Genomic DNA, 27,832 nt, shown 5'->3' with positions numbered 1-27,832 from the left:
CTTCCACTGAGGGTGAATGGTTAACCAGAACAAAAACATGTGGCTGATCACTGTTAAATCGTTAGTTTTCACGTCTGGCTAAGTGGGTTTGGGCTAGATGTTTATGTGTGGGGGTTTGGGGGAAAGAAAGCTAAACCAGAACAAATCTTAAAGGAAACAAATACTTTTTTTTATTTTTATTTAAATTCTGTACCTCTACCTGTGTTTCTATCTGCAACTAAATTAATTTGAGGTCATGTACCATGATTAACCAGTCAACATCAATTAGACAATCTAGACAAACAATCCTAGCCTATAAGCTCACATGTAGCTAAATGTAATCCCACATTTTTTTATTATTTTGGGCTATGCTTCTGCTTGACTTGTGGTCTTCTGAAATGTGACTGAAGATCAGGGAAAGCTACTTGAAGTCATCAGTTTGGATGTACAAATTGACCTATGAATTGTTTTGTTGCAAGAGGCTTTTATTCCTGTGTTGTTGTTGTTTTTTTGTAAAAAATATTGTCTTTGGTTTTGTTGTGTGATGTCCACATATTTTGTTGTGTTTTACACCCGAGGACCTCCAAATAATATTCCAGATCAAACTCCTGTTTTCGGTTTAATGGCATAAATGAAGAAAACACAAGACATGTTCAAAAGATAAAAGCCTACGGTGAAGTGAAGCGATGCGAACGTTGAGAACTCTGACTTTTTGCAATATTTGTTGGACCCTGTGAATCCCGTCTGGCCACACACTGATGATGCGTCTTCCATTAGACGATTGTTGTTGGTCTAATTCTAATGAAATTTGTAACAGGGTCCACAAAACAGCTCTACTTCACATGAAATTAACTTCAACATACCTGGAGACAAAACATTTAAAATAAAACAAAGAAAAACATTTATAGAAAATATTCATTACCAACCACTGACAATTGTTACAACCATACACTGCACAGTTTGGGGGAGGATTTAGTTTAATTACAATACAGATTTCTGGTGAAGTCAGCCACTTGTAATTATCCTTAAAGGGTCTGTTTGGAGACTGAAACCATTGGCCAATTGTTGTTTTCTCTGTAATTACCACTGTCCAGTCCTCGAACGCATCTTTTTGTCACACAATCAATTAGAAGCGGGTATTTGGAAAGCTGGAAACGATCCAGTTCTCCCTCTGCAATCACTATCCGAGTGTCTCTTCTTTGTCGAAGGCCAGATAATAATCTGATGCTTTAAATTCTTACAAGATGATTGGTAATGTCTTTAAGTCCTTTGACATTTACTTTCACCCATTAAAGATGCTTCAGCAGTGGATCTCATAGGCAACCTGAGATCCAAACAGAAGGCTCTGGCTGAGAAGCAGTTCTTCTGGGTCTGCCGTCAGCGGGCCCTCGCCACCTTCAGTCGGGTTCCTGCGAAACCCCAGGCCCCCTGATCTCGTCAGTGTCTGAACCATTTCGTGTTCCAGGAGAGCTTCTTTCATTCCCTTCTGCTGGACAAAGCCGCTCATCATTGGACACCTGGATGAAGCGGAGCCCATGACGGGCTTGGTTCGGTTCAGGACATACATCTCATGGCCGTGATCGTCGCGGTACTCCTCCAGCTGAGCAAAGGTTGTCGGTCCGTCAGAGTAGTCATTCACGTAAAGGATGCTCTCCTCTTTGCTGGTGCAGTAGGAGCCACTGTCCTCTTTTTGGTACTGCTGGTGGCGAGTGTAGATCATAATCAGGAGAAGAACGGCGGTGAGAGCCAGCAGGGAGATCCCAATAGCGATGGCGGTCTGTGTGGCTGGACCCAGAGCGCTGAAGTCCATGCTGTCCTGCTCGTACAGGGGCTCCTGGCTGACGTCCAGGACTTCCGGCTGATAGAAGGAGCTGGACGATGACGAAACGTAGGAGTGTGTGTTCAAACGAGGCCAGAGCTGGGATGAGTACGAGGAAGAAGACATGTTGACAGCCAGGTGAAAAGTAACCCTCGCCACTCCACCCGGGTTCCAGGCCTCGCATTCGTAGCGCCCGGCATGTGCTACAGTCACATTACTGAGGAATAGCATGCCGCTGCCCATGTCTGGATCAAAGCTATCTCTTTCGCCGCCCTCCTCGGCCCCTCGCACGAGTCCCTGGATTCCTTCGGCGCCTCCTGCCTTGATCCCCCCGGTGCTAGGCAGGGCTGTCACCACTCCGCCCGGCCCTGGCCGGAACAACTCCCCATTGGGTCCCAGCTCTTGAAAAAGACCTCGAGGTGACAACTGGGTCTTGCCGTGGGAAGCTTTTTTCCAGGTCACCTGAGGTTGTGGGTATCCAGAGGCCTGGCAGGACACTCGGAGGCTCTCGCCGAGTCGCACAGTCAGGTGGTTGGGCTCCAGTTGTACCACAGGCGGAATGCACACCAGGCTGTTCGGAGCAACCTCTGCCAGGCTAAGGTGGGAAAGACGAGGTGGCTCTGCACACATCAAGCGGCGCTGCTCTGCCGAACTTAGCAAACGCTGTCCATCTTCGCCAATCCACGTTCTTAGCCAACCGAGAGCGCAGTCACATCGCCACGGGTTCTCTGAAAGAACGAGACAGGAGGAAAAAATTGATTGATATATAAAGTAGTTTTGAAGTCATGTTTGGACTTCTAAATGACAGATTTAAATATATTTATTCTTGATTTCTTGACATTCTTGAATTTGATCACAATGCATTCAGGTGACTGAAAGTTCACATAAACTCGCTTCGTTATTTCCTCAACCCAAATTATAGGTTCATGATGTCAAAAGAGATATTGGGTAGTTTTCATCAAATATCACATCAAACATTTTGGCCCAGTTTGTTAGATTAGAGAGAAAACTTGAAGGAGGCTCATCATTCTTCACATGCTACCATTTGGCCTGATCAGACTTCCACATAAAACAAAGGAATTGTAGGATTCTGCATTATGCAAAACATAATGTTCATTAATGTTAATGACAGTGGGCTGTGTTACTGACATTAATTAATGACACTACAGAACTAGATTACTTAATTGAAGTAACAGCATATTACCTGGTGAGTAGTTGGCACAAGCTAATTCTTGCCTTTTTTTTTATATCTACACGGTTTCAACATACCAACACCGTTATAATCATCTGATACCAATAATCAGACATTTAATTGTTATCAGACATTATGAGGTTATTTTCCTTTCTATTTCATGATATTTAAAGCTAAATTTTCAATTTCAGTTCAGTTAAATTCAAAAATACTTTATTGCTCCCAAAGGTAAATTAAATGTTGTTGTAACTCATGCTAATTCAAATTCTTCAAGGGGTTATTGTAGATGGTGATGGTTGTTAGCAGAAATTTTCTATAAAAAAAAAAAAAAAAATTTAGTAATCCAGGTTACGCTTTGTCCTTTCAGTCCACTCTCACTATCCTGGGGTGTTTACATTTTGGTTGCCTTTTATATTTGTGTTTTAATAATTTTCTTGTTGTTTGTTTAGATTTGTTTTTTCCATCTTCAGCTCATTCCTTGTGTTTAGTTTGATATGACCTCGGGTCTTTTTCTAAAACATACCTGCTACTTTTATTTTATTAGTATTGGATAATTCAATACTTTACCTAGAAGTAGGTCAGCAAAATAACTTTAAACCGACTTGTTTTTAACCTAAATGTTTTTTTGAGTTTGTTGAAACACACATCCATCCTTTTTTTTCTTTTAAAGCTATTTTGTCCATAATTTATTTTAGGGAGTGTGCTGAAGCACTTGACTCTGCTCTTCTCTTCTGTTCTGTGGGGTGTGTGGTTTGAAGAAAGCTGCATTGGAACAAAATACCATTTTCCTAATCCAAAAATGAGAGCCTGTAGGATTTTTTTTGCCTGACAGTTTACAGCACAGCAAACCAAGTGCACACAAGCGCTTGGCAAAAGTCCACATTTTTCATTCCGAAAAACTAGATTTCCCTCGCCGACACTTTCACCAGGGATATTTGGAGATAGTCCATCTTTTTGACATGAATTCATTTTGAGTCCTCTTTACTTGGTCCTAGTTATTAAAACACTGGATCAAATCTACAAATCCTGGATAACAGGAGGCTAACCAGGCAGTTAACTCAACAATCTGCAACAATCACAGTGTAACACCTCCGTTACATATTAACTCCTTATACACAGATATCATTGAGAATTAAATCAACTGGAATGTAAGGGTAATATCAAAACACATAAATATTTTATATATGTTTGTTTATTATATCTCACTTGAAAATATGGGAAAAAGACATTTCCCTCTGTAAATAACTTTGTAAGATGAATTTTTAATGTTTTTTGCATTTGTAAGTAATGCAAAGAGCAAATATAAAAATCTAGAAATTCCCACATGCGAGATGCAACCAAACGCATCATGACATGTTTAAGGTGGGATGGGATAAACATGAGAGGCTGGATTTTTTTTTTTCTTTAGACGAGAACATATGCAGTCTTAAGCACGTCAAAGAGGGCACAGTTGGGGGTCTGGCATGAATGGCGCCCCTCAGAGATTTTCCTTTTTCAAACTCTAATCATCTCCAGAACCATTTTTTTCAAATCCCTATTTAATGTGAAACAATAAAGTGCAGACTAGACTTTAGATTTCGAACTAGACACGATTGAATCCAGTCTTGTTGTTCCTAATATCGGAAACATTTGACAGCGACTGTGTAATTGGAGTACTTACAAAGTGAACAGCACAGTGTAGCTCTCACACCTCATTCACAGAACAAGTGAGTTGGCAATCTAAAAGTTATTCTGAGTGCAAACTGAAATAGAGCCATTTTGTGCCGCCCCAAAGGGACACCCAGAGTGGTGAGCCATATGGCCCTGATCAAAAACTGCCACTGCTTTAGGCTTTCTGAGGCCTTTCCACAGGAAACTGCCAAACTCATGCATTGGACTAAAATTTTTATTTATATTTTTATCAATTTATGCCCTACTTAAATGATACAGAGTCTGATTAATGTCATTTCATCCCTTTGTCATTTTAAAGTACTTTTCTGCATTCCAGTGAAAGTCAGTGATCAAAACATGGGGTTGTATTACTCCAGTAAAAATATCTTCCAACACAAGGTTGCTGAGTCATTTTGATTTGATCAGAGTTTATAACAAGTAATATTTTAAAAGAGTCAAATGATCAATACAGAGAACCCAAGAAAATGGAAATAGTGATATAACGTCTATAAAAAGTTGCAAACACAAGATGACAAGTCATGTTGTAAATCAAAACTGTCGGACTAAAAACCACACTTTAAGGTGTAATAAAATCCCAACTGTTGCATGCTGGAAAACACCAAATGTGTCGGGGACTAAATGAAGTAGAGTAGCTCAGTCCCACACTCCTGTGTCACCTGTGCACAGCTGACCAATTACCGCTAGACGTATGAGTGGATGTCAAAGTGCTGGTTTGAGAAAGTTGCAGAAATGGTCGGCCTTTACAAAAGGTGTGAGAGGAAGAAGTCCCAAAGCTGGTTGGGATGTACTGGCCTCCTAATTGGCCTTTACACCATCTTCCTTTAATTGGATATTTCGCCATTATGCACTCTACCATGGTGTCTTGAAGTACTGATTTTAAAAGCAAGACCTTGGTTGGGTGAATTTCTTTAACATGCAAAAATTTGAAGGGCTCTTCATTTTCTTTAACACAAGTCACCGGAGCATTTCTTTATATAAAAAGATCAGGAGCAACTCTCAGTGCTTTGCTAAATGTGGTGTTAATTCTTTAATATTCTGACACAAAATATATTTTAAAGATTCAGGGGAGTTTAGACAGTAATATAAAACACAGTATGATTTAACCTGTGATACGGAGGACTTGCAGGCTGACGAGGGGTTTGAGGAACGAGGCTCCCAAAGTGCGGAGATGATTCCTGCTGAGGTCCAGCAGAGCTAGAGACGATAAGCCAGACAGAGCGTGCTCGGCCAACAACTCTATGCTGTTGTCCTGCAGGTGCAGTTCCTGCAGGCGCTGCACATAGAAGAAAGACATAAAGCAAACAGAAAGACAGGCGTGGAAAAAAGGTTGTCAAATGCTGACAGGTAGTAAAACCTGCAGCTGAGTCAATCTTTACCACAGTAGGAGTAAGATAAGGATTAGCAAGACATATCAGACTCAATTTATTGTAGATGTTATTCTACCAAATCCAGAAAAAGTCATCCTGAGTTTAATTTGTTGACATCTAAACTCAAACATCTTTATCTTTCCTAATAATCTGACCAGACCTGCAGTCCCCTGAAGGTGTGGTCTTGGATGCGAGTGATCTGGTTGCCAGCAAGGTAGAGGATGCGGAGGTGCTCCAGACCCCGGAACATGTCAGGGGTGACCAGGTGGATGAGGTTTCCATTGAGAGCCAACTCCAGCAGCTGGCCCTGGTTGAGAAAGGCCCCAGGTTCCAGCGCCGAGATGCTGTTGTTCTGGAGGTACAAATAATGGAGGCTTCTCAGGCGATTCAGATCCTGAAGACGAATCTGTACTATGGCGTTGTCCTGGAGGAAGATCGTCTTTGCAAAGCAAGACAGAGAAAAAGAAAACGAGGGATCAAGACGTGCAAAGGTCAGTGGAGTAAGCAGTTTTGCGAGGCACTGCATTTTGCTGTGCTTTGCAGAGTTTGGCAAGAATATTGACAAACACCAAAGGGAATGAGCTAGTCAAAGATCAGGACAATAAGCCGATGTTGTGGCACTTCTCCGGTTTTTGTTGTTTCTTTTGCTGAACATTGCAGAGATCTGCAGAAACACTTGATTGATTTGGTCTTCATGAGAAGTGCTTTGCAAGTTTTAATCCACAATCCACGGGCGCCCGCCTGATTGCTAATGCGACTTTGTCGTGCGTCGAGGTGAGCTATGATCGACGAGATAGACCTGCTGATTGAGGTTAATGGAACAATTTATGCGAGACTTGCTTTTCATCAATATTCATGAGCTGCGGTAATGTTGGAGGGCCTGAACCCTGTAGGGAAAGACGATGTAATGTTAAACATCTTCTTAACAGACGATCAGTGGGTGTGCGAGAGTCACTTTCTGAGGAAGGATGAATAATTACGCAGCCGCTGGCGCAGTCCCTCCCTCAGGCTTGCGTCAAAGAGGGTCACAGTGAATTGATTAATCACAACCACTTTCAGGGTGATGTGAAAGGATGCAGAAGGGGAGGGCACCTGAAAACCACCTCTACGCATGGCTGGAGCCTCTAACTTTTAACCAGTTGGCCAACTGACCTCCGTGATGGAGGGAGCACCCTGTGGGATTTCCTTGATCCCCAGTGATCCGCACTCCACTGTAAGGCTGTAGCAGCGACATCCATAGGGGCAGCCCAGGGACCGGAGAGGGATGAGGGCGGAGATGACCAGGGTGAGTCCGGAGAACCACAGGAGGGTCATGGCAGTGGCACAACGCCCCTTCAGAGACAAATCCTAAGTAGGGAAGACAAAAGGCAGGTAACAATCACACACCCACCTCTCATCTCAGTTGCACAAGAACAAACCTTTTGGTCCTATGCTGCAATATGCTCTCATAGCAGACAATATCTAGGGCTGCAGATGTATTGAATAAGGAGATGATTGTCAAATAGCAAGGGAGGATTTAGAAAAAGAAAAAAAAAAGGCAAGAGAAGTTAAGCATGTCTCCTCATCCCCCGGCTGATTACTATTCAGCTGTGTCTATTCAGTGGAATTTCAGTAGCTTCTATTATAGGCTTCAATAAATTAAAGATGTGATAAAAGATGTGCAGGTTGCCTCAAGGACCTCTCTCTGTTCTTTTTAACTCATACACAAACCCAATCTTTCAGCTGCTCTGTCTCTGTCTTCCCAGCGCATGCGTAAGTACGGGAAGCGAGGGAAGAGAGGGACCCGCAGTTGAGCTCCATAATCTCCGAAGCCACCTTCACCTCCTCGAAGCAAATCCCACGAGGTAAACAGCTCTAATGATCTGATCATGACCATCAGGGTTGGCCGCGTGGCGCACCTCGCGGCGATACATCCCTTTGATATGAACTCATCACTGAGCAACTCATCCGTGCGCTGCGTGCTTTCTTTTTTTTTTTATTATTCCTATACTGCCTGGAAGGAGTTTATTGTTCTGTCTGACTGCTCACATCAAAACGGCCTCATATACTCCCTCCCCAATAACACGCAGCCTGGCAGCATATGCAGTCGTTTCTCGGCTGCAGATAGCATGAAGGTACAGCGCTGCTGGAGATATAATACAAGTTGAAAATGTCACACTGCGCTGGTGCCGCCGCCGCTGCACCGATGGAGGGTGGAAGAAGTTTCTTCCGGCTGAGTTGCATTCGTCTCCCCGCTCCGATCTAAACTCTCATATTATCATAAATGATTTATGTGCGCCTGCGCGGCGTCTTCTAATCCTGTTGAGCTTGTTTTACATGCAGAAATTCTGGTTTGTTTAAGGCTGCCGAGTTGCCCAGATGGCTCGCAAATTCACGGTCCGCTCTGGATCACCTGATATTCTGCTTTATTAATTGCAGGGATATCCGCAGGCCTTGTTTAAGTCAAGTGATTAAAAGGCCTTGCGCCAGAAATAAACTGCCACTTATTAATATTTAGTGCCTGAGCTGCTCTGCCAGATTGATATACGCGTGTCCCATTTGTAATGCTTCAATCCAGACCAGTAATGTAATGCCTGAGCATAAAAGCAAGACGGAAGTCTTAAGTCTTAGTGGCCGAGAAGTAATTCCCAGTGCAGCCGTACGGCATTATTGAGCCAATCAGCAATGAACTGGATTTTAATGTGGCACATTTGATTTGGAGCACATTTGCGAGGATAGGCAGCCAGATTAATACAATGTGACCTACATAAGCTCTTCTGTCACTGGTGTCTCACTTATTAACAAAAGGGGGGGCTGCCATGTCTCTTCTCCAGCGTGGAGAGAGAAATCATGTGTTCCATTGTTGGGGACCGAGGACATGAAAATTAACTGGAGAGGAAGGTGCTGGTCTGTAACATTGTTGCCTCTTACGGTGCGGCATTGTCTAAATAAGTTTGACTTGGGTTTGAAGGAAAGAGAGCAAAGCAATCATCTGCCCTCGGCTGTAATAACTTGAAAGCCCTGAATGGCACAAAGGAACTTTTTATATGTTCTGTGTAGTTGCTTGTTGTAACCATATGGGTGAATCAAGTGCGAATCATCTGTGATGTGTGATTGATAGGAGCGGAGCAGGATGGGGCTGCATGTACATTTGTTGTGCAGTGTGCTGTGCTTGTTACAGTCTAATCTGTCTTTCCTCAACAGGGTAAGCTACCTACTCAACACACAGCATTATGTAGCAGCTTTTCATCTAGTTTCCTCTCTGTGTTGTATGCATTGTGTAAGCTTTATTAAACGCAGAAGCACAAACCTGTCCGGACCATCAAGCAAATAATTTTGCCCCAACCTGGTCTGAATGTTGGTTCTGGGTTAGGCCATACATCCATACGCTAGTGTGTGCATTGATATTATCCCATCGTTAGCCTGATGCTATTAAATACATCTCAGTTTTCAGAAGTTTCCCAAGAAGTAAATGGAGAAAATCAGTGGTTCTTGTTAGGAAATATTAGTGAACAATCAGAATCATGGAGTCCAAGGACCACAGTAGACAGATGAGGTGGAACGTTGTGGAGAAGCTTGAATTAGTGTTGGGTTATAAAACAGTATCCCAAGCTTTCAACATGTAACGAAGTAAACTTTGATCCAATCAGCTAAAGTTTGGAAAAATAGGTTCCCCATCTACCCCAACTCATCTGATAGACTGGGAAAGAAGAGGCAAAGAGACCCGTTTTGTCAGGTTCATTAGGTGTGGCTTTTATTGAGAAAGGACAAGAAGAAAATCATTGTTAAAAGCATTAGAAGTCTGTTTTGCGAAAGTAATTTAGGAGACAAAGATAACGTGGATCAGGTTCTTTGATCAAATGAGACCAAAATTGAATTTAGAAGACGCAGCGGCTCTTTTAGCCGAAGCAGGGTGGTGGCAACATCATGCTAAGGTAATGCCTTTTTTCAGCACAGACAGGAATGCTGTGCTTCAGTTTGTGAGTTTGGATGGTGAACTTGGCAGCAGATCTCAAAGTTTCAACTTCAGGAAGGCAGATAGAAATGTCTGCAACACTTTACGGCATTTTACCATCAAAAATGAATACCTTGTGTCACAAATCCAGTGAAGCAGAGTGGCACAATTTGTAACCGTAATGTAAAAAAAATTTAAAAAAATTAAAAAAAATTGGAAAAGGTGTCTCAAGGGATTGTAAAAAGTTGCACATAACAGATGTCTGGCTCCCGACTTAAACGCAAATGACACCCTGCCATTTAGAGAAAACAGAATGTCTCTTCTTCGCTCTTTCATTAGAGAAAAAAGAAAAGCCCCCTGATTGACAATCGCTTTGCTGATAAAAAATAAACAAAGTGTGATGACAGCCTGATGGGATACGAGCAGGACTGACGGCGTGACCAGGATCAGCAAACGAAAACGGAGGCTTTCTTTAAACAACGCCGCCCAGAGTTTTTCTCCAGCACAAAATGGGTCCAGATGTTTCAGATAAAGCTTCAAGTATCTGTTCTTGACCCACTTTTAGATTTTTTACTGGGAGGTCAATTTGTTCATTTGAAGCTGAGTAATCCTCCATGGAACACGCGGTAATCTGCACAATCAGACGCTTGTTAGCTAAGCCGCTCCAGGCCCCGACGACGGTTTCATAGAAGGTGGGTGCTTTTGTTTACTGGAGAACGAACCGGGTCAGCAATAAATCGCTGTTGCCGGTGAGTTTAAAATGTGTAAATTGGATGATTAAAGCTTAATGTTGTGTACACAGATCAGGCTGTCAAAACGCGAGCAGCTGCAAAGGTCCTGCGATGCCAGATGTCAGTCAGTGAATGCCAAAAGGAAATCAAATCAAGCTGCTCACGCGTCAAAATTTACCTCCATCACCCTGAGTCCCAAAATGCTTCTGCAAACACTTCACTCCAGGGTTTGTTTTTTCAGGTATTTCTGAAGATTACATTCGCCACTCTTATTCTCGACATGGCGTTTTATTTTCTCACTCCAAACAAACCGTTCTCCTCTGAGCAATCACAGCCTCACTCTTGGCCAAAGATTCGCCAGCAGACCCCCCCCCCCCCCAAAAAAAAAAAAAAAAAAACATGTTGCTGCGTCTTTCCGTGATGATTGTTATCCAGGAAAAGGTGGGTGTCGGTGTGTCGGAAGCGATGCAGACAGCTGAAGAGCTGGAGGCTGAAACAAAGTTCACATCCCTGCGCTGCCACCCGTACAGGTCGACCTCATCTGTTGTTATGGTAACTCCTGTGATGAGGGAAGGTCTTGCTCACAGGGCCCGAAGGCCAGCCGGGGCTCCCGCGAGCCGCTGTTAGGCAAACAACTCCACAGGAATAGAGGCTGTCATTTCCCACGGAAAATTTCTCCCAAGCACTCGAGCTATCTGATGACCCACAGCTAAATAGCTGAATTCTTTTTCACTCCAGCTATTTATCCCCCCCACACCCCTGTCTTCCACCCCAACTTTCTGCTCTATTTTTCCCCTTCAACAATTCTCCGAAAGATCATTTTCCCTTCCTGAGTGTCTGACCTCTGCCTTTTCTCATCTCCCATCCTTCGTCTCTGACTGGCAGGTGCTAAATCATTTGTCTTAGAGCATTCTTTTGTCCACAAATAGACCGAGGCCAAGCCACTAGCCCGACTGCGCGGCACTAGCCCAAGAATAACACACCGACTTTGAGAGATTGTCTCGGTGCGCAAAAACGTGCACGCGCTCTTGCACTCGCACTCATGCGCATACATGACACGCCTACAAAGTAGCAGTTGTGCACAAAAGCCGGCACCTACATCCAGGTGGGTCAGGGGGGAAAACACTCACACACGCTCGAGGTTCGTGTCTGAAACCAGCAGCACCATCATCATTCACCTACGAGTCAAACACACGCGCCCACACATATTTTTCTTCTTTTTTTTTTTTTCTCCGTGCGAGTATAGTAAAGGAAGCTCTGCTCAGTTAATAAGTCTGCATTGATTTCTTTATTTTTCCACAACTGCCCTGTCCTTCTTAGCTTCTGCAGCCATCGATTTTCAACATGAAAGCTGATGGGGAGGGGGAGGTCGGTTGGCATTTGCGAATGTCTATGTTGAAGAGAAACAGAGTAAATGAGTGGATTTTTTTTTCTCTAATAGTGCATGTGTGTGCGTGCGTGTGTGTGTGTGCAGCTTGCTTGTCAGACTGCCTCCAGCAGAATCACCCTCTGAGCAGCAGCAGCAGCAGCAGCAGCAGCAGCAGCAGCACTCCACCGCTGCTCCCGGTGGAACGTTTAGACTAAAAACCCTCCATCCGTCTCCCCCTTGTGCTCAGAAAAAAAAAAAAAAAAATCAACTTTATGAATGTTTGCTTTATATAAGTTCTCATGATGCACGGCCCTGACAAATAGATGCGGTTACTCCTGGGGGCAAAGGGAACCGGCACTAAATTTATTGATGCAAAAAGCAATGATACATGAAATTTGGATGCACGATAAAACAAATGGTACATGTTACATTTCCATATTTCAAATTGCTCACCGTTTAATAAATGCTGATAATTATTGTTTTCTTAATACACACCAGGACTTGTGTTTCTTTTGAATTATAACTGAGTCATTAGTGTGGATTTATTGTCATGTCATTTTATTAATTTCCTAAAGTATCTCATCCCTAATGCACTGGCCATGTCATCTACCTGAGTAGTATCACTTTGCACGCACACATTTTCAACGCTTTTTTATGTTAACATGTAATCATATCATAACTTATCTTTATTGAACAAAAGACACATTTTCCATTTTGGACTTGAAGTGCTATGAAAAAGCATTTACCCTCTTAAAGATTCCTTCTGTTTTGCCCAACTTAAACATTTGAGAACATCAAACCCATTTGTAATTGTATACAAAGACACCCCAAGTACTCAATTGATAACTTCATTAATTAAGGCCAAAAAAACCCTGACAGTTTGGAAAATGTTACAAAAAGTAAGTGTCCGGCATCGTGTGGTGGTGCCTAGTTGTCACTGGACCGGTTCCTAATCCATTACAGGACAACTCAGGACAGAAAAGTATGTATAAAGGCATTCAATAGACGTAACAGTCATGCTTGACTGTAGGAGGAAGCTGGAGTACTGGAGAGAACCCACAATGCATCGGGAGAGCATGCTCCTTGGAGAAGGACCTGGGACCTTCTTACTGCAAAGAAATAGCGCTACAAACGTTGCCTTCCCCTTGTAAGTCATAAATTAACTGTGATTAGCCACATGTTTTTGAAGAGCCGAGTTCAATATCACAGGCCACACTCCGGATTAATTACTCTGTGACCTGTGAAATGAAGAAATCACTTGACAATATGAAGGAGGCCAAGCGATCCAAAAGCAGCACATCGTGCCTGATCTGAAAGAAATCCAACGACAGATAATGTACAAAGTCACTATTATCTATCAGTTTGAAAACAATTACAAAGCCATCTCTACAGTAGGTAGACGGCTTTGCAGCGAACCAAAGTGAGAACCATTATCTACAAAAGTCATGGCACTGTTGTGAGCCTTTCTATGAGTTGTCAGGCAACTAAACCGGGCCCACCAATGACTGATCCAGGAGGTCACAAAAGAATCCAGAACAAAATCTAAAACACTTCAGAGTTTACCCGCCTCAAGAAGGATCAGTGGTCAGGACTGAAAGAGTATGTATGGATGGGTGAATTTATTTGACCGAAACGGACAAGCCGGACTCACATAATCCAAAAATCATAGTCCCCAACACTTTCGAGAAAATATGTTGTTGAAAGTGGAACATTACATCTAATGGGGCTACTCTGCCACTCCTTGTGAGCTTGTAATATTGTTGGAGCCATGCAGTTAGCTTTCTTTCTGAAAATGGTTAAGGATAACTTTAGTCCTTTCAAGAACCTTAGCATCACACTAGCAAATCCAGCTAGAAAAGGACGTCACATTTGCTCTGGTTATCGTCATCTGACATCTAAATCTCATTAATGATCTGAACGATTCAACTAGAACTATGGTGGAAGAAATCTTTTCGAGAGCAATTAGTTTTTCACAGTGCACAGCTCTTCCATTTCATATCAGAAAGCGAATTCAGGATTTAGCAGGATTAGTGTGCAGGAAAGTACCAATTTTGGCATCATAGGGCTACTAAAGCAGAAAAAAAACTCAAACTCTAAACTGCATCAAGCAGCGGCACTGTTCCTAATACGATACCTGGGGGGGAAAAAAAACCGACTTAACAAGCATGTTTTGTCTCTTTGCTCTCTCAACAAGTTTCGGTGCTTTAATCGGGGTCCATTTGATTTGAGTCTGATAATTGTCAGCGACAGGCACAATGGCAAGCCGCATGGCAGCGCAATCAATGTCCATTTTCCATGGAAGATTTATTTTTCTGCACTCGCTGCTCAGACAGGGGTGATTGTAACATCACACTGTGATTGCTCAGAGCTTAAAAAGAGATTTGAAATCTCATTTAAGCCTGACGCATTTTTCCCCCCACCACCATTTTTTTCTTTTCCTCCATGCGTCCTTTCTTCTAAATCCAGTGCTTTATCTGCTTGATGAAACAGAAGCAATGTTGCAAAAGCTCTTTGAAAAATCCATGACTTCCAAAACAAGAAAGCACGAGCTCACCGACAACACTCACATCGCTCTCAAAGACGGATACAACTATCAAGATGAAATTAGAAAAAAACAACAAAAAAATTATACTAATGAGGACACTTAATAAGAGAACACAATCAATGAAATTGCTGCTTCCTAAATGTCCGACTGTAAAACAAATCACTCAGTGCCTCTTGTTGCGAAGGGCCACAATCATGCTAATACGATAGACGCCATCATAGGGTATTTATAATGCAAAGGGAATTGCTCGCGTCTGCTAGGGGCATTAAGTTTCCTAATAGATCCTAGAAACGGTCATTTGCGTGACGCAGTTTGTCAACAGCTCAAAGACGAGCAACTTCAAGGCAAAGGAAGTATGAAAAGTGAGCGCTTTAAGGAAAGGAGCAGGCAGGGACGCTATGTACTGACAAATCAATTCCACCACAAAGAAAATATACACAGAAGCTGAAAACACACAACCATAATCACACAGGATTATAAAATGTATAGTTTTGTAAAAAAGATCTTTATATTTGTAGATGGGGAAAAAAACTGTATGTTCTTTTTTTTAAGCAATTTGTGACAACGTAAATCTGCTATATAGCTGATTTGATACGAACAAAATGTAGCCTATGAAGCAGTGACACTGTTTAGTATCTCTCCATGTACTTTGGTGTGTGGAAACTGGTGTGTAGCAAGGGTATTAATGTGCCCTGATACGTCCATGGAGTATGTGTGTGTCCTTTTTGAAGTACCCTTGTGTTGTATAGTGTGTCAAGCATCTATATAGGATTTCCTTTGCCCAGGGTTGTTATTACTTTTTCCCCCCTAAACACCTATGGATAAAATTCAAATGTTCTGTCCAGAGTGTTTGAGAGTCCATGGTCAAATAATTGCTAGTAGAAGTAATTAGGAAGCAATCAGGAAATGTACAGTAGCACAAAGAGTGTGCATAGTGTAGCATGATATTAAGTACCTTTATGGGATTACCGAGACATCTGAGTGGCACTTGTATGAATTCCATCACTGTGGTACTAGTGTGGACTAGTTTTGGTGCTTTAGAAACAAAACAGTGAAGTACCACAGAATTTTTAATGTCCAAAATATCTACGATACCCTGGCTTACCCGAAAACCACTTTATGCTACAGTATAAGCTACGGCTAAATAAAGATTGCATTCTCTCTGTTAGCATCTGCTAATCAAAAGAGCAATAGAGAGATCACTTGTTTTGGTATTCTACATCTCCAAAAGACTAACAGGGTTTTAAACACATCCATCTATTTTCTTTACACTCTTGTCCCTAGTGAGGTCACGAGGGTTGCTGCTGCCTATGTCCAGCTAACGTTCCGGGCGAGAGGCGGGGTTCACCCTGGACAGGTCGCCAGTCTGTCGCAGGGCAACACAGAGACACACAGGACAAACAACCATGCACACACACACACGCACGCACGCACACCTAGGGAGAATTTATAGAGACCAATTAACCTGACAGTCATGTTTTTGGACTTTGGGAGGAAACCGGAGTACCCGGAGAAAACCCACGCATGCACAGGGAGAACATGCAAACTCCATGCAGAAAGATCGGGGCCGGGAATCAAACCCAGAACCTTCTTGCCCTGGTTTTAAACACAGTTTTTGACAATTTATTTAATCAGAATATTTAGTAAATCTTCCCTAATTTGAGGAACAACTTTCCCTTTTTCTGACATCGCCAAAGAAAATATTTTCTTTTTCATCTCCTGAATCAAAATTTGTACCAAATTTCAGCAAACAGCAAACTGTTTTTATTTATTTATTTATTTATTTATTTTATTCTAACTATGTAAGACAAGTGGCTGTTTTTCCAAAATCTGATGCCTGATGCAGTTTGCCCTGGTTTTAACTTACATAATTAAGCACATGGCACACTTTGCAGTAAATACATTAAATATACATCACAAATACCCATAGGTTTCATCAGCACACAGATTCAAATTGCTCTTTAAAGGTTTGTAGGTTAGCGTATCTGTCTTTACTTATGAATTCTTTGTACAGTTTTTGTTTCTTTTTTCTTTTTTTGGCACTTGACAGAACTGATTGTAACACTGATAGTCGGGTAAACAATCTAGGAAATGGGTGAAAATAGTCCTGTTACTGTGCTAAATTAGTTCAAAACTAACTTGACTGATCAGGAGCACTTTGCATAATCTGGCAATTCGAAATCTGGTTGAACATAGATCACATGTGGGATACTTTACATATCTGGCACCACATAATCAACGATTTTTAGCTTACATATTAGTCTCAAAGTGACTAAAGACTCCGGAATATAGCAGAGACTTGGCTGTAGACGTGAACGACCACATAGCCTAATGGTATTTTAAAATCATTGCAAGAATTAGGGGTTTTCTGTAAAATCAGCACAATGACAAGCTAGCGTACGCTTTTTTTGTTGTTGTTTTACAGTAGATTATGTAATGTTAATGGTCTCTGTATAAATACAATCAGGCAGCTAAAGCTTTTTCCAAATGTTGCTGCCAGAGCTCCAATATATTGCGCCAGCTTCTAAATCATTGGACAGCTGCTTTCTAAAAATATATGTTTTAGAATTAAACTCTAATGATCCCAAGTCTAAAAGCATTTCAGAGTTGTCTGTCAGGTCTTAACTATTTAGAGCCGTTAAATATGCATTTTATTCTTTATTTCTTATTTGAAACTTTCCAATATTTTTGTATTTCTTGTCCTAATGTAGTTGTTTCTTCCTGTTTTCTGCAAAGTGTGTACGAACGGCGCCATACGAGCAAATTTCAATTGCCTTATTTCTGGCTGAGATATCTAAAAGAATAGAAAATGTGGTTAGCATAAAGACACATTTACATGTTGGCATCTTTAATAATTTGCAGCCTCTTTTCTTACAGGATTGTTTAATATTTAGCTCCATCCATCTTCTCATTGACTCTGACCAGATTTCCTTGCCTCTGCTGGAGAAAAGCATTCCCACATCATAATGTTGCCACCACCATGTTTCACCATTGGGATGCTATGTGCTGCCATAGATAGTGTTTTGCATGTACAATAAAAAAAAAAAGTTCATCTTTAGTCTCATCTGACTGTAGTGCTTTCTTCCACCTATTTGCTGTGTCCTTTATGTGGCTTGTGTCAAAGTGAATTTCTTGACACTTTCTTTAATTAACCCTTCCAGACTGAATGGAGCCAAATCTGCAGTGCTGTAATTCTGCCACATTTTGCACTATCTGCAAAAAAATTCTAATGGTTTCTGAAAGGGGGATGCGTTGCGCTTTCCAGCCAATATCGGGTTATTACTGTAATTTCACCCCCGCCACAGCAGGGAGCGAAATTTATCTGAGGGGCGCTCTTTTAATGAAGGGTACATTGCGAAAATAACTTGGTAGACATTGAAAGTTCCAATTGTTATGGATAACTGGGCAAATATATTTACTCACAGGACATATAAAGAACTATGTACAACTAAAAGCAAAAATATCCAGGCAGAGATTTGAAACTTAGGCCTTTTACGGTGAAAGAGTTGCCAATGGTTGAACCTCGCCCACCTGAGTTTTGGATCTATGCAGCTCCTCTCATGCGCCTTTTTGTCAGTTTGCCAGGAGCTGAGTACAAATACATGACACAATGTCCAGATTTTATGTTGTAACAAATTTGAAAACCGTATACGCTTTCCCTCCTCACTTTGTAGTAATAAACCACTTAGTACTGGCTTTTCAGATTAAATCCCATAAAAACCAGTTGAAGTTTGTGGTTGTAACGTGAAATGTTTTCAAGGGTAGCAAGTGCTTCTGGAAGCCACTGTTCAGTGTAGTAATTAATGCTTTTTGGCAGCGGCTGTCTACGATTTCCTGTTCCTCTCCCCTTTTCCTGAGGGCACATCTGTCAACGTCGGCTGTTTTCTGCGTTTCCTCGTGATCTCATGTCACTTCCGTTCAAACACAGACGTCCTCCGGGACTCAACCGGCCGCACAAGCCGGGCGCTGGTCAGAGGAGTTGATCCGAACGGATGTGAACCCATCACAGAGGGTTCTTAAAAGTTTCTTGGTTACTGTATTGTCTGATCAAAAAACGAGGAGGCGGTTTTGTTTGAAAATGTTTTATTTTTTTTGCCCCATTTTCGCAGTTCTCTCCTCCTTCCACTTCTGTAAGTCACTGATCCATTTGCATACGGCGATCACGTGCGGCCGGCTGCTCACTGAAAAGCCGGGGATTTCGCAACACGAAGGAACAAACGAGATCTGACAAGTTGGAAGATGGATGCGGAAACAGCAGCCACGTTCCTCTTCCACTCAGATCCTCTATGTCTTCCATTTGGATATTTGTGGAAATGTTTTCCACTCTGCTCTGTTTATATTAAACTTTTCTCTCTCTCTCCCTCTCCTATGTTCCAGATGGATGAATCTGGAGTAAATGAGAAAATTGCTTATTTCTTTTTTTTTTTCCTTTAAGGCAGTTGAGATGAAACATCAATAAAAGTGAAAGATAAAATGTGTGTCCCAAACCAAAAAAAAAAGAAGAAAAAAACGAAATTTGAATATTGCCTCTATAATGATTACTTATCAAACCCACTGTATTGCATTTCTGCAATATTGGCTGTGTAATGGTGTCTGCAAGAGTCAATGAATCCTCAGAAATTATGTTTCATTGTTACCATGGAAGTGGCAGCATCGGCCGACTCCAAGTGATGGATGTCATATGGATGTCAAATTACGCCAAGGCACTGAGCCTATATTGGGGTTATCTATACAGCCACGCATATAGACAGAGGATGATGAAGGTGTAAAAAAAAATTTTTTTTTTCTTGGTCAACTTGTTTTGTTTGTGTTTTTTTTTTATACATCTCTCATTTCAGCTGGTATTTACAATCGTCCGCCCACGGTCGGGACCGGAACCGAGACCACAATACAATTACGGCCTGTGGAGAGATTTCAGTTATCATTGTCTGGCAGACGGAAGCCAATGAAAAATTAAAAATCTCCGCAGGCCCAAGGAGTCAACTTGTCCATACAGATCCGTCAGTGCAAGACAGATCCCACACACAACCCACAATCCCACAACCCTTAGAGTTAAACAAACGAGGTTCTATCTAGTGGCCCGCTGCTTGGCTCCACACAGCTTCCCCCCGTGCAGAATAGCAATTAACCGCAGAGCTGTGCATTTACAACTCCGACATCAAGGTAGGGGAAAGAAACACCCGATTCTAAGGCTCGACGATGAGGATGCGTAGTCGTCCTCCCTGTGGGGGACTTGTAATATTTAACAGTAAGCAACTGCTAACCTAATCACAACACATCGCTCCTGGCAACTCCCATGGCGTCACTGCAATGTTTCTGCCAGACTCCTATGGAGAGTGTGCTGCGCTCAGCAGAGAACGACTTAAGGATCCTTCAGCCAATGACAGCAGCGTCACTTTTCACGTTGCAGTCGGATGCGGTTGCGGAGCACGGTTTGAGATCTGCCGGACTTGACTTGCGTCTGCGGCGAGACCGTAAGATCAAACGTTAACTTCTGACTCATACCCTGACCTTTTCCAACCAACCACTCACCGGACTTTTACAGTAATAAGAGTCACGCAAAGCAAAGCAAAGCGCCTGACAGCAAATCCTAACAGACGGAACAGGAGATTACCCCAATTGTCAAGGTGTTGGCTTCAATGACTTCACTGGACCAAACACTGCTGTAGACAACAGCCCTGCTGCAATAAGCCAGAATCTGTGATGGTCAGAGAGAGTGTGAGTACCTGAGTACAAATTAAATGAAGATGCCTTTTGTGTAACTTTTGTATCGTGCGAGAGGCTAATTTGGTCAGCTTACAAAAACAATTAGATGCCCTCAGTTAGAGAATTTGTTCTTCAAAGTTCTTTGTGTCTCCTTGTTGCCCACCGACCCTCATCTACAAATGTAACATTCTCTTAAAAATCCTACATATTTTTGTCATACATACATCAAATGTGTAACAGGGGAAGAAACACCCATAAATATATTGGCACCCTTTTGGGAAGTCTTCTCAGCGGTCGTAAAAAATATCGTCAAAAAATATCGTCGTTTGTTGCAAAGACGTTTGAGAAAACTGAAAACTTTTTAATTGGAGTATAAAACAAACTTACATTAAGAAGATAATGTTTGTAACATGATGACTGGTGCAACAGCTCAATGGAATCCATTTTTTTGTTTTACCCCAGTTGGACAATAATTGTATCTTATACTGTTGCATTTTTCACATAGACGGGTCTTCGCTCAATGCGAAGACCCGCCCGTAAAGGTATTCTTATAGAATACCGTAAAGGTTTTCTATAAGAGCGAAGTCTATGGGTGATTAAGAACATGGGTGAGTTTTTGTTCGTTTTTACTCGCCCAATGATCTTCAGTGGGGCTTTTATGAACTTCTATGTAGAAAGTTGACCTGTTAGACCTGCAGAAGTTTGGTTCGATCATATTTTCAGTTTCAGCGGTAGATTCCACCACGTTTTAATTTAAAATCCTCCTTGCATTTTAAGATGAGAAACAGGCCCACAACATCACAGATCCTCTTCCATGCTGTACCTACGTTCCTTTTTGACGTACCCATATTTGGTTTCACGTCAGATCTTCCTAAAAGTTCAGTCTTCTTCCCCCTTCACCAAAGCACAGAAAGTTCCAGTTGGTATAGATAAGTGGCTGTTGCAATTTCAGGTGGGACAGGAAGGCATAGACAACCACTCTCCATATATTTAATGGCTGCTGTAGAGACTCTGCAACCCCAACACTCGTCAGTTTTGGTGCGGTTCTGTCACGGGGAGCTTAATAGATTGTTTTACCTTCCTCACCGTCCCACTCACTATGCGTGGTGGCACGATATATATGGCCTTTATTCCAGAGGAAAATGGGCCTCGCTGTCATATCACATTTATACCTTCAGGGAAACATAAAGTCATGGATTGTTACTTAAAAGTTCATTTAAAAGCCCCAAACTCCAAAAAGTAAAGCAGGAATAAATAAATACTTTGGTTCTGTTTATTTTGAAGGAGTTGTTAGAGATACCAGTAGTTACATAATGTTTCAACTGTTGATGACTTTGTATTTTTGTGGGGGGTGGGAGTTTATGATGTAAAGCACTTTGAACTACATTGTTGCTGAAATTTACTGTACAAATAAACTTCATTAATTTATTGATCTACAGAATTTGCCAAATTGAGCTGTTTTTTTGCAACAAATACTAGAAAAAAATGAAGGATGTTATATATATATATATATATATAACATTTTTCATATAACATATATATATATAACATATACATATGTATATATATGTATCTATATACAACATATTTAACACACACACATATTATATATATATATATATATATATATAACATCCTTCATTTTTTTCTAGTATTTGTTGCAAAAAAACAGCTCAATTTGGCAAATTCTGTAGAATTTATTTGCTCAAAAAAAATAAAGGAAACACTTAAGTGTTCACTTAAGTGTTTAAGTATTCCCTTTATTTTTTTGAGCAGTGTATATATAAAGCACCAAATGTCCATCTTATGGGCGGTAGAGAACCTGTGACTCTGTTGGTATTGTATCAATACCAATAATTTTGAAACAAATAACTATTTCCTAACATCGGTTTCCATATATACATATATTTACATTTTCATACTAATACAAGAAAAGACAAACTGATTAATAAGCATTAGCAGGTCTCAACATCAACTTGATTTTTTAGCAGCATCACCGTGGATTTGGTCTTGTTAACTTTCACATTCATGCTTCGTCCATTATTTCCAGCAACTACACATTATTACTACGTGCGATCACAAGTTAGCATACAAAGAAGGTCAAACAGTTCAGTTCTGATTCTTATCCAAATGATAATGATATTAATAATAAAAACATCATCTCACTTCGGTCGCGCCAATCACGCGGTTATCGCTGTCACACTCGCCTGTTTTTGTTTGTGTTTGTGTTTTTGTTTCCTCCCAGACAGTTATATGCAGTTATCCACCAACCGGGAGGCATCGAGGGATTAAACCTATCAGACGTCAACTAGGGTCGCGATGTTTTTAAAATAAATAATAATTTAAAAAAAATTTAAAAAAATTAAAAACTCCCTCCGTGTTAGTACCTCAAAAGCACGCTTCCTTCTCCGTTTTTTTTTTGTTTTTTTTTACCCACAATTCAAGAGACATCTACCTACCGTTTACTTGAGCTCCGCAGCAGAGTCCCTACTTGCTCCAACGACTTGAAAAGAGGGAGACAGAGAGAGTTAAAAAAAAAAAAAAAAAATCCGCTGAGAGGTTAAAAAAGAAACGGGGGGCCGGGAGGGGGGGGAGGAAGCTGCTGCGTCCCCACTTGAGATCACCAAGGAAAGGAGAGCCTCTCCGCCGCCGCTCCCCCGCTGCCGCCTGCCTGCCTGTCTGTCTGTCTGAACAGAGGCTTACAGCCCGGCTGCTGGAAGCGGAGGCTGAGGGGATAAAACTGGAACGTCAGCGCGGATGATGCTCCACTCAGACTCTGATATTGTTATGCGGCTTTTGATTCCTTCTTTTTTTCCTGCCTCCACCGGATGCTCTCCACCAATAGTGACCCGCTCTTCTAATTATCCGTGCTTGAATGGGCTCCCGCCCCCTTTTCTCTCTCTCTCTCTCTCTCTCTCTCTCTCTCTCTCTCTCTCTCTCTCTCTCTCTCTCTCTCTCTCTCTCTCTCCTTCATCTCTTTATCTCTGAGCTTGATTAAAACCGAAAATAAAGGGGTGGAGGGAAGGAGGGAGTTAGTGAAGGGGGGTGTCCATATATTTATATATATATATACATTTTCCCCATTTGTTCACTTTAATTGTGCTGTCTCGTCTGTGCGTGAAATTCATTGTTACAGATAATTTAAAGTGTGCATTCGCGGCTGGAGGAACAAAAGCCACTTGCTAGTGAAAACAAAACTAAAGCTACAAGCAGCCTCGAACGGCCCTCGCAGCTCAGCGCCGCTCCGGCCTCCTGGCGACGTTTCCGCACCCGTCCACCAGGCGACGCGCACCGATGCGTTCATCTGCGCGATCTGACGACGCGCCAAACGTCTGTTGGCGATCGACTGATGCAGTGAGGAGATAGAGCTGATGGGATAACCATCAGCTATATTCATGACAAAAACGGCTTCATTTTGTTAGCAGAAAGGCATGTGCCTACCAGATGTGGCTCAAACTATTTCAACAGAGCTCTGTGCAAAGTGTTGTCTGATTGGTCGGAGGTTTGATGCCATGCTGATGTGGGAATGCGCTTGTCGATAGTTCTCTTTGTAGTACATAAATCTGCACCTCTCCATTCTAAGATTAATTGTAAGGTGTTGAATGAAGGAAGTCCGCTACAGCTTGGTGCAAACGTTGAGACCAAAGCTTGGATCTGGGTCCAAGCTTGCGGAGGCTGTAAACGGCCAAAACGGGGTCAATATTGGAACTTCAATCCAAAATGGCCGATTTCCTGTTTGACTTGCACTATGGCATTAATTTCATTTTCTGTGTGTTGGGAAGATGTACCTCTCCTTGGGCTGCCACCTTATCGTGATGGAGGGGTTTGAGTGTCCCAATGATCCTAGGAGGTATGCTGTCTGGGGCTTTATGCCCCTGGTAGGGTCACCCAAGGCAGACAGGTCCTAGGTGAGGAACCAGACAAAGCGCAGTCCGAAGACCCCTTATGATGAACACAAACTTTGGACTTCGTTTTCCCTCGCCCAGACGCAGGTCACTGGGGCCCCACTCTGGAGCCAGACCTGGAGGTGGGGCACGATGGCGAGCGCCTGGTGGCCGGGCTTTTACCCACGGAGCCCGGCCGGGCTCAGCCCGAAGAGGAGACGTGGGTCCCCCTTCCGATGGGCTCACCACCTGTCCGAGGGGCCAAACGGGTCGGGTGCATTGTGCTATGGGGGGCAGCCAAGGGAGGGGACCCTGGCGGTCTGATCCTCGGCTGCAGAAGCTGGCTCTTGGGACGTGGAAAGTCACCTCCCTGGTGGGGAAGGAACCGGAGCTAGTGTGCGAGGCTGAGAGGTTCTGGCTAGAAATAGTCGGCCTCACCTCGACACATGGCTCTGGTTCTGGAACCAGTCTCCTTGAGAGGGGCTGGACGTACTTCCACTCTGGAGTTGCCCATGGTGAGAGGCGCCGGGCTGGAGTGGGCATACTTGTTGCCCCCCATTTGGGCGCCTGTACGTTGGGGTTCACCCCGGTGAACGAGAGGGTAGCCTCCCTCCACCTACGGGTGGGGGGACGGGTTCTGACTGTTTGTGCTTACGGGCCAAACGGCAGTACAGATTACCCACCCCTCTTGGAGTTCTTAGAGGGGGTACTGGAGAGTGCCCCTCCTGGGGACTCCCTTGTTCTACTGGGGGACTTCAACACTCACGTGGGCAATGACAGTGAGACCTGGAGAGGCGTGGTTGGGAGGAATGCCCCCCCCCGATCTGAACCCAAGTGGTTCAGATCGGGGACGATTAATTAAATCCCTTCAGCTTGTTGCTGCGGCAACATTCCGCCCAGCGCCATCTTTAACAATCGTTGGACAATCGTCACGGATTGTCCATCACGAACACCATGTTCAGGCATAAGGGCATCCATATGTGCACTTGGCACCAGGACGCCCTAGGCCGCAGTTCGATGATTGACTTTGTCATCGTCTCATCGGATTTGCGGCCGTATGTCTTGGACACTCGGGTGAAGAGAGGTGCGGAGCTGTCCACTGACCACTACCTGGTGACGAGTTGGCTCCGGTGGTGGGGGAGGAAGCCGGTCAGACCTGGCAGGCCCAAACGTGTAGTGAGGGTCTGCTGGGAACATCTGGCGTAGTCCCCTCTGAGACGGAGCTTCAACTCTCATCTCCGGCAGAACTTCGAACACGTTCTGGCATCCTTACCACATCTGGTAAGGATGCCTCCTGGACGCCTCCCTGGTGAGGTGTTCCGGGCACGTCCCACCGGGAGGAGGCCTCGGGGAAGACCCAGGACACGCTGGAGGGATTACGTCTCTTGGCTGGCCTGGGATCGCCTTGGGATTCCCCCAGAGGAGCTGGAAGAAGTGGCTGGGGAGAGAGAAGTCTGGGCCTCCCTTCTGAAGCTGCTGCCCCCGCGACCCGACCCCGGATAAGCGGAAGAAAATGGATGGATGGATGGGAAGCTATACAAGTGTACCAAATTTGATGTCTCTACGAGGAAGTACAGTCAATAGGGACCGTATTTTGAAAGTTGTCAGGTGGCGCTGTTGAGCTGTTTCTGTTGCGATTTTTGTGACAACCTTGAAATACATAATTTTCACGCTGACTTGACACCAACTCGGCCAAATTTGGTGAGTTTTTGAATTTGACAAAGCTCCCAAAAAGCTAATTCATTTGCCGGAAACATAATAAAAAGAAGAAACTGCACGATTACAATAGGCCTTCATAGCGCTTCGCTGCTGGGGCCTTAAAAAAAAACAAAAAACAGTTGAGAGTGATTTCAGCACCGTGGACAGCGTAGCCCCACCTCAGTCTGTCACCATGGAGCGTCCTGGTAAAAAAAATAATAATAAAAAATTGATCCACGCTCTGACGCTGAAAGATACACACGTTCCGAGTGTGTTTCCGGCTGTACAGCAACGAGAAGGAAATAAGAAAAAAGAAGGAAAAAAAACTGCAGCAGAACTGATGTGAAAAGTCCCATTCCTGTCAGCCCAAGGACAAGGGAACTCAAGTTGAACGGCGACCTTTAAATAACCCGGAGAAAAACCCACAGTGAAGAGTCTTTTCTTTTTCTTTTCCTTTTTTTTTTTAGAAAGATGCCTATTTCCCCTCCCCCCTCCAACAATAAATCACGTTTCAGGCGTAAGCCTAAATGTGTTTTATTTGATTTTAAAGTGGTGCAAAGTAGTGCGCGGATGGAGGGAAGGGAGTGACATGCTGGATGCTTTTCAATGGGTTTTCAGGAACAACTGATCCACTTAAAGCTGCAGCGTGAGACTTTTATAAACTGTATTGTTTTACATGTTTGTTAAAGCTGTCACTGTGTCGTGACAGGATGATATAGGATGGATGATCAGTGAAAAGAAAATGAAAAAATCAAGCTAATCTGCCTTCTCTCAGAGAGGATTAACTAGAGAAGCAGCCAAACGGGGAGCTACAGAGCTCTGGTGCTCAGGTGGAAGAATCTGTTCACGTTGTGTTCCCATAGCAAATCTGGTGTTCATGGAAAAGCGGCAACATAAATCGATTATTGAAGTAGTCCTATTTGCAGTTTACCACAACCTATGTAAGGGTTCGTAGAATATTTTTGGCCTGCAGGCAATGTTATACGAAATGCACACGCATGAACCGTCTTCACAGTGAAACACGGCTGTGGAAGCGTCATGCTGTGGTAGGGTTTGTTTGTTTTTTTTCTCGTCCCTGATTGACGGGCAGAAGAAATGCGAGAGAATCCGAGAAGAGAGAGGCTGCGGATTACTGAGAGGCCGGGGAGGAGATGCACATTCCAGCAGTACAACGACATTAAAACAGGCAACGGGAAAAAACGTTTTAGATCAAATGTGCTGGTTCGAATGGGCCTGTTAAAGTACAGGTGTAAATCAAAGTGAGAGTCCGCGGCGGGACTTCAGGCCTGCTTTTTTGACCGAGCTCGAGGTCTTCAACGAATAGCAATGGATCAGACTACGTCCGCCTCGGTTCCGGCGACAGACGGTTGAAACATACGGTAAAAAGCGGTCGACTCAAGGGAGCTCAACTCACGAGTTTCAAAAGTTTAGTCGTTCAAACCTTTTTCCAATCTGGCCTATCACAATGAATTAAGAAAAAAACAAACAAACCTATAAATTGAAAATCGAACAAAAACAGAAAAAATTAAAGAGTTATCCAATGCTTTTACAGTGCACCTTGGAAGGAAGGCCTTGGACATGCAGACGTCTCGCTCATTTACACTATTACTGAATATGTCTGAATTGTCTGTTTGATATGCTCTTGTTGCCAGATACTTAATATCTGATGTGCCGCAACATTTCTGCATAACAATGGCTGACTTACATAATCGCACTGACCAGATGAACCCAAACACCTTTACGTGGGCACCAGTGATTCATCATCCTCTCTGCTTATAGGACATATTGTCTAAATCCAGGGGAAAACAATACAAACAAGCATGTAATTGTGGTTGAATTTAATAGCTCCCAGTGAGGGAGAATCATAAACATAATATTTCAAAATAAGCTTAAACTGCGTCCATCCATTTGCCTCGAGCTGCACTAACAACTTAACC

General features: G+C 42.9%; 1 protein-coding gene across 1 annotated transcript; it reads right to left on the bottom strand.

Annotated features, from left to right (window-relative positions):
• Nucleotides 1-346: 346 nt before the first annotated feature.
• Nucleotides 347-23,202, bottom strand: lrrc24 (leucine rich repeat containing 24). Its single transcript, XM_081597772.1, has 5 exons — nt 22,773-23,202; nt 7,181-7,375; nt 6,189-6,467; nt 5,766-5,934; nt 347-2,526 (listed from the first exon to the last, which is right to left on the bottom strand). The coding sequence occupies exons 2-5, from the start codon at nt 7,340-7,342 to the stop codon at nt 1,280-1,282; spliced, it is 1,857 nt and encodes a 618-aa protein (XP_081453898.1). The 5' UTR covers nt 7,343-7,375; nt 22,773-23,202; the 3' UTR covers nt 347-1,279.
• Nucleotides 23,203-27,832: the final 4,630 nt, after the last annotated feature.

This window comes from Poecilia reticulata, chromosome 17 (assembly GCF_904066995.2).
Source record: "Poecilia reticulata chromosome 17, P_reticulata-male-v2, whole genome shotgun sequence".
Taxonomy (NCBI): Eukaryota; Metazoa; Chordata; class Actinopteri; order Cyprinodontiformes; family Poeciliidae; genus Poecilia; species Poecilia reticulata.
The sequence above is the reverse complement of the archived record's forward strand: the minus strand, read 5'-3'. Positions and strand labels throughout refer to the sequence as shown.